The sequence below is a fragment of the Nuphar pumila genome, chromosome 2 (assembly GCF_984573655.1).
Source record: "Nuphar pumila chromosome 2, dmNupPumi1.hap1.1, whole genome shotgun sequence".
NCBI classification, from domain to species: Eukaryota; Viridiplantae; Streptophyta; class Magnoliopsida; order Nymphaeales; family Nymphaeaceae; genus Nuphar; species Nuphar pumila.
In genome coordinates, this window is record NC_143250.1 from 45,466,688 (window position 1) to 45,479,602 (window position 12,915).

General features: G+C 40.3%; 1 protein-coding gene across 2 annotated transcripts; it reads left to right on the forward strand.

The window, feature by feature from the left end:
- Positions 1 to 8,505: 8,505 nt before the first annotated feature.
- On the forward strand, positions 8,506 to 12,915 carry LOC149845388 (protein NRT1/ PTR FAMILY 7.3-like). Of its 2 annotated transcripts, XM_089997602.1 has the most exons (5): positions 8,506 to 8,649; positions 8,900 to 9,020; positions 9,671 to 9,888; positions 10,964 to 11,517; positions 11,644 to 12,915. In XM_089997602.1, the coding sequence occupies exons 1-5, from the start codon at positions 8,602 to 8,604 to the stop codon at positions 12,500 to 12,502; spliced, it is 1,800 nt and encodes a 599-aa protein (XP_089853728.1). In that variant the 5' UTR covers positions 8,506 to 8,601; the 3' UTR covers positions 12,503 to 12,915. The 2 variants fall into 2 exon arrangements, with proteins under 2 accessions (XP_089853728.1, XP_089853729.1); XM_089997603.1 differs by lacking the exons at positions 8,506 to 8,649; positions 8,900 to 9,020; positions 9,671 to 9,888 and adding an exon at positions 10,823 to 10,875.

The following is a 12,915-nucleotide window of genomic DNA, read 5'->3' on the forward strand; positions in this document are numbered from 1 at the left end:
TCCTGTGTTGGCTCCTGACTTGTATGATTAACTGGTGTAGGTGAGTCATGTACAGGTGAAACATCATCTGTAAAAAAATATGTTAGAAATTCTCAGAATGCCTATTTCAACTAATCAAGTATTCAATTAGTTAAATGATATACCTATCAAAGAAGCCCGTGAAGATGAAGGCTGAGACTGGCTACCACTGGATGAACGACCACTGTAAGCTCTACGAACCATATTCTAACAAATAAAAAATGTCACACAATACATTCAAATTGTTTCAAATCATTCGCATCAATGCAATACATTCAAATAATTCAAATCAAGTATTGCAATACATTCAAATCAAGTATTGCAATACATTCAAATCATTCAAATCATTCAAATCATTCAAATCATTCAAATCATTGGAATACCTGCAAATCATTCACATTATTGCAATACATTCAAATCATTCACATCAAGTATTGCAATACATTCAAATAATTCAAATCATTCACATCAAGTATTGCAATACATTCAAATAGAGGTTTGTATTGCAAGATTTTGCTCACTAGCTTGAGAATTCTTTCTCATCACTTGTTTGACTTTCATATTCTTCTTCTTCTTCTTCTTCTTCTTCTTCTTCTTCTTTTTCTTCTTCATCATCTTCTTCATCTTTTTCTTCTTCATCTTCTTCTTCATTGTTTGCCCATCCACTTGGTATATCATTTAGATCACATTCTTCTATGAATGTTTCATCGATCAATGGAAATATGACATGCATATCATGCGCAACATCATGACCATAAGAGAAGTCATAGATATCATCTGATTGATAGTAATTACTCTCTTCAGTTAACTTGTCTTTCTGCAACTTATCATACTCAGGGTATAGTTTGGAATTCACCTTGCAAACTGCCCACCATTCATTTCTATCTGACTTTTTTGTACTCAGATATGAAGTATAATAAACTTGTTGAGCTTGCAAGGCTAATATGAATGGTTCATATGTTCCAAACCTTGATTTATGATTCACCTCCACAATGTCTGAGGCTTTAGCGACTCTTGTTGCAGTTGGATCAAACCATGACACTTGAATAAAGTTACCCTATTATTTATGCCCAAGTAAGTCAACTCCATTATTTTCTCTATAACACTATAGTAATCATGTTCATTTTTACCATAGCTGCTACCCTTGACACACACGCCACTATTCATCGTTGATTTATTTATACCGTAATCTTTTGTATGGAATCAATAACCATTTATGATGTACCCATTGTAACATTGCACAACTTTGGTCAGACTATTTTGTAAATCACATATTCCTTGATCTTTAACATCACCATGGCGGACCTACACACAAACATAAACAATGATTGTGATCACGACCAATTAAGTAACTTAGTGTTGTTTACAAGTACACAATTTATGTGAGTGTCTTTATCAACTCTTTCAACCACTCCACAAACTTAGTTTCACGTTCCTTTTATACTTCTGCATCAGTGAGATGTAAAACTTCTCTTCGCAACTCCGGATCAAATCGTCTGCAAACCACAAATACTTATATTACCGAACCATATATGCACATATAGAACATAAAAGGATTTAGAATTGTGTTGCATCTACATATACTTACTCGATGTATGGGTTGATCACTAAGCAATTAAAAAGAATATAGATGTGTGTTGCGTCTTGCTCTCGATCTGCCAAGAGTTTTGATCAACAACTACCAAATGCATGCCCAAGTGGTTGAAATATCGACAGTTTGTTAACTACAGTTACTTGTTCTCTATCATCGTTACGAGGCGCGCATGTGTAACGTGTTGGAATGTGAGGTTCAAAGTACATAAATGAGAAATTTGAAATCTCTTCTAAAGTGTACGCCTCACAAATAGAGCCTTCTACTCTTGTTTTATTACGAACCTTTTTTTTTAGGTTAAACATGCATCTGTCAAAAATATATATTTCAAATTTGAAATATCTGTCATTGAAGAGACAAATATAAGAAAATATATACCTTTAAAATGGGTACATCCACTGATATTGCACAGGACCACCAACCCTTAGTTCATATGGCAAATGTATGATCAAATGTTCTATAACATCAAAAAATGCTGGCAAAAAAATCTTTTCTATCAAACAAACAGTAGTGATGATAGAGTCCTCGAGATTTTTTACATCAAATACTATGACTTCCGATGCACACAATATTCTAAAAAATCCACTCAACTCAGACAATACCCCCCATATAGGTTTGTCTAACATATCATGGAATGCTAGGAGTATCAATCGTTGCATAAAAATATGACAATCATGGCTCTTCAACCCATATAACTGTTCATCGTCAATCTTCACAGCCCGAGCAATGTTAGAGACATATCCATCTGGAAATCTCAATTGTCTCAACCATTGACATACCTGCTTTATTTGATCAGGTTCAAGCATGTACCTTGCCTTTGGTTTTAGTATTTTGCCATTATACTCTTTGAGTTCTAATTCTGGTCTTTTACATATTACTTTTAAATCCATACGGGCCTTCAGATTATCCTTTGTTTTCCCTTTAACATTCATTACTGTATTGAATACATTATCAAACACATTTTTTTCACACATAGCACATCCAAATTATGTTGTATCAATAGGGTCGGCCAATATGGTAGTTCCCAAAAAATAGATTTTTTTGTCCAATTGTGATCCTTCCCAAATCCAAAGAAAGGCGTTGGACTACGGGCATCTGTTAATACAACTGAAAAGTATCACAATCTTCTTAAAATCTCCATGCCAGACAATCTTGTGGGTGGACCTTCCATTTCAGTTGTGTCTGCTCGAAATGCATTCCTTTGTCATCGGAATGGATGGTCGCTGAAAAGAAATCGACGATGACACTCAAACCAGCAAAGCTTTCTTCCATGTGTCAATCTAAAAGTTTTTGTATCCTCCATGCAGTACGGACATGCCAACCTTCCATGTGTGCTCCAACCAGATAACATACCATATGCAGGGAAGTCACTGATTGTCCATAGAACAACGACCTTTATTTTAAAATTTTGTTTTTTGTGGGCATCATACGTGGTAACACCGTCATCCCACAGTACTTTTAGTTTATTAATTAATGGCCTTAAATATACATCAAGATTTTGGTCAGGTCAGGTCGAACCAGAGATCAATAGAGACAAGAAAAGATTTGGACGCTTCATACACAAGCTTGGTGGAAGGTTGTATGGAGTTACAAATACTGGCCAGCATGAGTATGGAGTTGATCTACCCCCAAATGGATTAAATACATCTGTACATAGACTGAGTCTAACATTTCTCACTTCCATTGTAAAGTTCTGATGAGTACAATCAAAGTGCTTTCAAGCTTCCGCGTCAACAGGATGTGTAATCTTGTCTTCATCATGTCGAACTTTATTTTCATGTCATCTCATGTGTTTAGCTATCCTTGAAGACATATACAATCATTGCAATCTATGAGTGATAGGAAAGTAGCATAGCAACTTGTATGAAACTTTTTTTGATCTTGTGCTACCATTGTCTATTGTCTTTGGCTTAAACCGAGGATGCCCACATGACGAGCATGATATGTTGTTTTTCTAATCCTTGAAATACAATATGCAGTGATTTGGACAAGCATCTATCTTTTTATACCTCATACCTAGAGTGTTGACCATAACTTTCGCACGATAGAAATTTTATTGCAATTTCTCATCTTTGGGCAACATACTCTTCACAATCATGCATAAACGGTCAAAACATTATTGACTCAAATTATACTCAGGCTTCAAATTCATTAGTTGAAGAGTTGCAGACAAGATAGTGTGACTCTCGCAACCATTCTAAAGTGGCTCATCAGCATCTCTAAGTAAATCATAAAATCTACTAGCTGCATCGTTTGGTGATTCTTCATCTAATGCAGTTGTTACATCACTAGGACCCATAACAGAACCCACTTTTGTTCATGCAGCATCAAATATCAAATCCATATATGGATTATCGTGCACCACATTCACCCATGTATCAAAATTGTTTCTAAATTCTTCACCATGAAACGTCCAATTCTGATAATCACTCACAAAACTCTTCTTGTATAGGTGATGTCTAACGCCATGAGATTCTACAAATCGATTGTTCTTACAAATCTTGCAGGGACACCTAATCTGACCTGTAGGATCCAATGTGCTGACACTTGCCGTTGCAAATTCAATAAAACTTTCAACACCATCCATATATTCATGTGATAACTCATTGTCAACTATCCTACGATACATCCATTCACGGTTTGCAGTCATTTTGTCGTATGATGTTACGAATAGTATCCTAACCAGTTAAAAGAGAATCATCAGAATGTTATGATGAAGAAAATATCAAATTTATCATGCAATATATGATGTCATACAATCACAAGAATTATGATGCATGCATTGATAACTTAATATTTTCATTTGCAAACTATTCATAACATAATACATTCATTTGAAACATGCTTTCATTATACAATTTCACATGTAAGTCATAATCAATTTGAAAGTAACTACATGCAAGCATGGATACAATCACATCAAACATTGCAATACATCGAAATTATTCATAACAAAAAAATGTCAAACATGTACCTGCAACAAACACACTCCAATATCCCGCTAACTACTATCATGCCTAGCATGGAATCCGTACTCCAAAAATAAGAATACTTCTATTCTCATACATTAAAATCATGCTTAGCATGATCTCCAAACTCTAATAAAGCAGTCCTAGATATCAACAACTAAGTGAGTGTGTGAACAGTAAAGTGTTGCATCCAATAAATTAAATAACATGTGATGCACTTGCATCACTCACTCACCATGGGTATTTACCCGATTTGCATTATTTTTGTCACTTACATACCACGGGTGGCAGGACACAAGCGGGATCCATTGAGAAATCTTCAAGAGACACTGTGTTAAAATAAAGTCACCCTCTACCGAAAGGAAAAATTTTAGAATAAATATCAAAGTCAGACGGGATTCCGACAAGGCGGAATGCCTCCCAGGCGTCGACCACCTCTCCGTTCGGTCCGACCGCCCTCGAGTTCGGTCGGCCAGTTAGTAGGCCAACGATGTACGACAGCAGTACGAGGTCTTTGGAGGCAGTGATCGTCCCCCGGAGCGGCAGGCACGGGGTGATGTCGTGGTTCAGGAACCCGTCGGGTGCCACCCGGCCAGTCGCACCCCTGCCGACAAAAAAATGAGGCAGGAGGGGCGACCCCCTGTCGAAAAAAACAAATGTGGCAGGGGTTGCACCCCCTGCTGAAAAAAAATAGGCATGAGGGCGACCCCCTGCCCGAAAAAAAAAATGAGCCAGAGGGTCACCCTCCCCTCCCCTCCCCTGCCCGAAAAAAAAGTGGCAGGGGTCAGGGGGGCGACCTCCTGCCTGAATAAAACAACGAGGCAGGGGGGTCACCCCCCTGCCAAAAAAAACAAACCGCGGCAGGAGGTCGCCCCCCTGCCGTTAAAAACAAAACGCGGCAGGGGGTCGCCCCCCTTGCCGGAAAAAAAAAAATGAGGCAGGGTGGCGACCCCCTGCCAGAAAAAATAAAAGGGGCAAGCGCCCCCCCTGACGGAAAAAAAAGAGGGATTTACCTGGGAGACGTCGGGCGGCGGGCGGGGGGCGACAGGCCGAGCGGCGGACGGCAGGCCAGGGAGTGCGTCGGGCGAGCGGAAGAGACGAAACAAGAAAGAGAAAAAAGGGCTCTGATTAGGGATTTATGGGAAAATTAGCGACGAATTTGGCGACGGCCTAATTTCGTCGCAACTCCATCGTAAATTTACATGACCAGTTAGCGATGGAAGATTTTCGCCACTAACGTCGTCACTACATAGCGATGGAAAAACTTTTGTCGCTAACTGTCGCATGTGTTGCGACAAAAATTTATCGTCGCTAAGCTATCGCTAACTAGCGACGGAGGTAGCGACGAAAGTTTTCCTGTCGCTAGTTTCGTAAATATTACAAATCTTAGCGACGGATTAGTTTCTCTCGTTAATCCGCCGCAACGTTGCGACAGAAAAAAATCGTCGCAAATATTCATCACTAATTGGCAATTTTCTTGTAGTGCGCCTTCATGGGAGGGCAGCAACAACTGCCAATCTGCATGCAGTGATGCATCGGTAACTCTTCTTCCATCGCCATCCGACTTTCCAAAAATCGAACGAAAGTCCGACGTGGGAGAAGTTTGCATATACAAATTTCATCGAGTGTTGCAAGAACATCAGTGCACCCACACGCACAACGAATGTGAGGTGTGGCCCCATAACCAATTATTGGCGTAAATCAGAATGTAAAAAACAAAAATACATACCGATAGCCGCCACAGTGAAAATGGATGAAAGGAGTGTTGACATGTGTGCTTGGTGTTCTCCTCATCCTATCAACGTGCACGATGAGCCCAAGCCGTCAAGCTGCAGCAAGACTTGAACCCAAATGAGAGAAAACGAGCACCTTGTTGCCCTCATCAAGCAATCATGCCTCAATTTATATTGGGAGAAGAGTGGGAGGTTACATGCATGCATGTGAATCCTTCACGTTCATGTAACCCCCTTCCCACTAATGCCTTCGTTAAGAGTGTTTTGTGTCAAATCTGATCACTCATGGTTGGACCCAATCGGAAATGTCCAACAAAAAAGACTCCAAGCCAACCCTTGAGATGAGTCTTCTGCTGCTGTACACAAAACTGATAAATCCAAGAAAGCACTCACTGAATGTGGTAGTACCAGTCACTCAGCAACCAGAGTACCCGAGTCTTTTATTGTCTTGCTACTAGCTAGTAAGAGCACCATAATCAGAATTCCGAGATTGTCCTAAAACACCTTTGGAGAACTTGAAATTACTAGATTCTATCATAGTACCCACAGTCCACTTTACCACTAGGTAAAGAAATTTCAGGACTTTTTTTTCATATAGGAACGAGAAAACCACCCCAGCGGGGTTTTAATTCAGGCGCGGGGAGCCACCTGCTTTGGCTTATGCAAAGAGAATAACGCCCGTGAGAATCGAACCTCGACTGCCCATCTAACAGTAGAGGTCCGTTACAACTACGCTATCCCTCCAGGACTTAAACTTCTTCTTTTAGGTGTGGGCTTTATGGCACCAAACTTGGCATCCTAGCTAACCTATATTTCGATGCCATGAAAGAAATGGATGATGTTTAAAGCTTTATAAATTCCTACTAAGAAATTTAAAAAAAAAAAACTGAGAAATTTTGGAGTTTAAAATGCTGCGAGGAGAGTGAGACATGGATTTCTTGTAAACTTTTAGGAAAGGAATTCCATAAGAAAATCTTTAACAACTAAGCCTATGTGGCTGTGGCAAGCAATTTGGAGGCTGTGTCATGGGTGATACGAGTCGGACATGCTATGACACACTGAGACGACATTATGTTAATAATTTTAAATATTATTTCAATAAAAGTATATTTTCATATTAAAAATATAAAAAATAGTTTTTATATTGATTGGAATGTTTAAAGTCCATGTCTCCCTATCCTATTTTTCAAAAGTATTTCGAACTTGCATGTTGAACTCGAGTCGCGTGCGGGGTCGTAACCTTATCTTTGTGACAGATCTAAACTAGTTTATAATCACGCTCTTGAGTCACTCTGCCTACACAAGTACACCAATGTTCATCTTAAACTTGGTTAGAGAATTGCATCACAGTGATCCTTCCAATTAGAAATGGATCATGACAGATTGCAGACTAACACATTACACTTCATCAAAATGAAGATCTGCTAGCTGTTTTGAAGGGGAAAAAAAACAACAATTACAGAGGAGCTGCAAGAATGACCCACAGCGATTGTTGTGACGTGCTACTTGTACAGTGGTCTAACAATCATACTACTGCAAACAACAGGTAGAGCATTAGCTTATTATGGCTAGGCCTTGAAAAGTAATGGTGGTTTACCACGATACGTTATCTGTGCTATAAAATGTTACTTTGTTGAGTCAGCCTGCAACTAGCTCTCTCTCTCTCTCTTCCTTTTTTACCCGTGCTTGGCTGCCACCATGCTCTTAATCTCAATTGATAATATACTCTGCTTTCTCTAACCCAAAAAAAAATCAATATTACAAGAATAGCACTATAATCATCAACAAGACCATGACTATAGCACTTGCATTGTTGCTCATTAAGAAGAAAGCCTTGCTCCCCACTCACACCAATAGCACCTACGTAGATAGATCTTGGCGAGATTCATTCTTGCCACGATCTGGAGGCTGCCAAAACAAAAAGTATCAGTAGTTTTTTTATTGCATACACGCTCTTTCTATCGGACCAATCCTTTAGAGCATTACGTCCACGTCCTCTCTCTCTCTCTCTCTCTCTCTCTCTCTCTCTCTCTCTCTCTCTCTTGTTCCTTGTTGTCTCTCCTCGAGCAAAAAAAGCCCCACTTAATTTCTCTCTCTTCCAACCTGGCAAAAACAGCCTCTCTCTCATCCCATCTTTAAACGGCTATATATCCCCCAAAGCTTCTCCTCCCACTTCTCACACTCCTCTGTTCTTTTCTTCATCCTTCACTCCTAAAGTGTAGGGTTTCCACTTATTGTAAAAGAGTTTGCTGACCAGCCCACTAAACTCTCAGTTCTTTCTGCACAGACTATGGCTACTTCTGACCAACCTGCTTCACTTTCTGTAGTTTCCTTGAAGGTGTGCCCAACTACTTCAATATGAAACCTATTTTATGCATTCACTTTAGTATTCTTGCCATTAAATTTGATCAAATTTCCTTGTGTGTGTGTGTGTGGTACTCCTTATAAGGTTATCCGCATGCATATGGATATGGAATGTAGTTTTTTAGTATTTGAGGTTTTCTTCAATTTTTAATTTTGGCTTATGTTTTTTTTATATTATACGATTTGAAGTTGAGCTAAAGTTGGCTGTGAAATTATTGCGATAGGAGAAGGTAAGCAAGAATGGGAAGAAGGGAGTCTACACCAGAGATGGCAGTGTTGACAGACATGGGAAACCAGCAATTAAAGGAAGAACAGGGGGGTGGAAATCTGGAATTATTATACTAGGTATCATTTGATTTTTTTCATCTTAGTCCCTTTTATAGTAATGGTCAGTTATTTCTTACAATTTCTTGTTGAGTTGAAAATGGTCAGTTATGAGATGAAATTTTGATCACATCTACGTTCCAGCTAAAAGAAAATCGGTAATAATTCGCTGTAGAAACTGTAAAGCACATGCATTCAAGCAATCTTTTCTACATTTTCTTAGAGAAGAAAACGAGGGCTGTCACAGAGAGAGAAAAGAAGAAGAAAACGAGGGGCAAATATGTCAATATGAAACTGAGCTGCCACATACCTTTCCGACTCCCATGTAGATGGGAGTGTGCATGCTGGTGCACGTGCATGCTTGAATATATCGTGTGCATGGAAGTGTGTGCATACGTACCACTCCTGCATACACATGCATGTCAATGATTGTGCATGATATGTTGTGTGTGTTACTGTCATGGGCATGAGCACATGATTGTGTGTATACATTACTCATGAAATTTCTGATTATTTTCTTCTTCTTTTTTTAAATATTGAAATTTCATGCTGAATGTTTATTCATGTTGCTTTCAAAAAGGCTGGTTTTTCTAATTGCAAAAGTGATCTTTTTTTACTCTGATGTTAAATTATTTGTAATTGTTTTGGGGCGTTGTATTTTTATTTGTCAGTGAATCAAGGATTGGCCACTCTTGCTTTTTTCGGAGTGGGGGTGAACTTGGTGCTGTTTCTAACGAGGGTGATGCATCAGAGCAATGCAGAAGCAGCCAACAATGTCAGCAAATGGACTGGAACCGTTTACATCTTCTCCCTTGTGGGTGCCTTTGTCAGTGACTCCTATTGGGGAAGATACAAAACATGTGCCATCTTCCAACTCATCTTTGTCATAGTAAGTGACTGCCTTTCTCCTTCAATAGATACATGCATATATCATATTAGTTTCAAGACATTATGGTGATTGATAATCAGGATATATCTAGAACTTAATATACTCTCTCTCTCTCTCTCTCTCTCTCTCTCTCTCTCTCTCTCTCTCTCTCTCTCTCTCTCTCTCTCTCTCTCAACAAATTTTACTAATCTTGATATTTATCTTTGGCGAGAGTAATACTGAGATGGGTGACCTCCTCGAAAGTTATGTTGCAACCCTTTTTGCCTCGCAAGCTCTCCCCCCTTTCCTTGCCTCATGGAGGTTGGCCCAGTGGCATGGGGGCCTTGGCCACTAGACGTGTGGTCAAGATTAGATTCCCATGGGTGTCCTCCCTCTATGCAAGCCAATGCCCAGCATAGGCCCCGAGGGCAGAGGTTCTAGGCTAGGAGTTTTATGACGTCGGTGCAATGACCGCAGGTATGGTAGGCTAAGCCAACACGACCAGGTCTTGGTGCCGTGTGTGATTTTTTCGGGTTATAAATAGAAAAAAAAATCATGAGAAATAAGAATATATTCTCAATCTCTATTTTCATCATTATTTCAAAATAGGAATCTAAATTCCATATTTTTGGACTCTTCATGCGTTAAAAAGACATTTCTTTTTAGTCTAAGAATATTAATGGCCGAGTGCTGAGAATAATAAAAACAGAATTCCAAAATCATAACAAGAACATTCATGCGCATGTGTCGTTTGTCCCTTTTCAGTTGCCTTCCAACTTTGGGAATATTCTCTTCCACCCACTTGAAGAATATAGACACTGAATATATAAGCCTTTTAACTTTTGCAAATAGCAAGCATGCTTCTCTTACTCCACGTGGTGAAACTTGAACCACTAGTATTGGAAGGATCAAGGATGTCTTAAACACATTCTAGACTTAAGAGTGCATTTGAATGACATGGATCTCAGATCTGTGTATAGAATCTGGCATGCCACAGTAAGATTCAAGGTAATAGGTATCTGAGATTCATATTTCAATAAATCAGACAGAATCATGTGAGTTTTAAGGTTTATACTCTTTGTCAATCCTTTTACAGGGTTTGGTGCTGCTATCCCTATCAACTCATCTCTTCCTTGTCAAACCTCAAGGATGTGGAACTGCAGGCTACCCCTGCCAAGCTCGTTCAACACTAGAAATGGGGATATTCTACCTCTCAATTTATCTGGTTGCCCTTGGGAATGGGGGGTACCAGCCCTCCATTGCCACCTTTGGTGCAGACCAGTTTGATGAAGAGGACCCACTTGAGGGCCTCTCCAAAGTTGCATTCTTCAGCTATTTTTACCTGGCTCTCAACCTTGGCTCACTCTTCTCCAACACCCTCTTGGGCTACTATGAAGATGCAGGGAGATGGGCACTGGGGTTCTGGATGTCTGCTGCCTCTGCATTCTTTGCATTGGTTCTGTTCCTTTGCGGTACCCCAAGGTACAGGCACTTCGAGCCACGTGGCAACCCCTTGTGCAGGTTCTGCCAGGTTATTACTGCTGCAGCAAGGAAATGGGGGATTGAAACCCCACAAAATGTGCAGCAACTCTATGAGGTGAACAAAGAAGAAGGTGCATTCAGAAAGATACTGCACTCAGAAGATTTCAAGTATGTATAATGGCCAAATAAACCCTGTTTATATCTCTATTTGTGTTTTACAATGACTAAAATACACTTTCTAGATGACTGTACCATAAACCATTACTAACCCAGTAGTATTTTTCCTTTCTTAAGGTTCTTAGACAGGGCAGCAGTGATCAGAAAGGAAATGACAGTAACTGACCAATCTGCAGCTCAAAATCCATGGCAGCTTTGTACTGTAACTCAAGTGGAGGAAGTCAAGTGCATACTCAGGCTCCTCCCCATCTGGCTTTGCACCATCATCTACTCTGTTGTGTTCACTCAGATGGCCTCGCTCTTTGTTGAGCAGGGTGCAGCCATGAAGACCACCATATACAAATTCCACATCCCTCCTGCAAGCATGTCAAGCTTTGACATACTGAGTGTAGCATTATTCATCTTCCTCTACAGGAGGGTCATCATTCCCTGCTTCTCTAGGCTGAAGGGGGAAAATATCACTGAGCTTCAAAGGATGGGAGTTGGCCTGGTCATTGCAGCAGTGGCCATGGTTTCTGCAGGGATAGTAGAATTCCAGAGGCTCAAGTACGTAGAGAAAGACAGTGATGCCCCCAGCTCACTGAGCATCATGTGGCAGATCCCTCAGTATGTGTTGGTAGGGGCATCCGAGGTGTTCATGTATGTTGGTCAGCTGGAGTTCTTCAATGGGCAGGCCCCTGATGGACTCAAGAGCTTTGGCTCAGCACTCTGCATGACTTCCATCTCTTTTGGTAACTATTTCAGCACCCTGATTGTGACCATAGTCATGAAGTTAACTACAAGAAATGAGAGCCCAGGATGGATCCCAGGAAACCTCAACATGGGACACCTGGACAGGTTCTACTTTCTCCTAGGCCTGCTGACTGCCATTGATCTCTTGGTCTATGTGGCATGTGCAAAGTGGTACAGGGGAATATCCCTTGAGGAAAGAAGAGGGGTTGGGGAAGCAGAGGAAGGGGGGATGCAGGCTGTCTAAACCAATGTGGATCTTGGGCTGATGATTCTACCAATGTCTGTCATGTTCTGGTATGGGGTAGTATGTTTTGGGCAATGTTTATTTGGGATGGTGATATGGACAAAAAGAAGGCGTGGGGTACTATGTCTTTAGGGAAGTGGGCTAGAGAGGGGTCAGTACGGTGGTTGAAAGGGGAAAGGCTGGCTGCACTTGGTGATAAGGGAAACCCGACGTGCACGTATGGTGGCAGACGATGTGGATTATCACCAGCATGAAGCCATCAAAGGCAACTGCTTAATAAGTTACTTGAATCAAAATGCATTATTATATCCTATTAGAAGTGCATAATATGATAATAATTCTTCTTGGTATTGTATTGTTCCCTGTACTGTTGCTTCCTCAATGAAGAAACTGCAAGCTGGTGTTATTGCTTC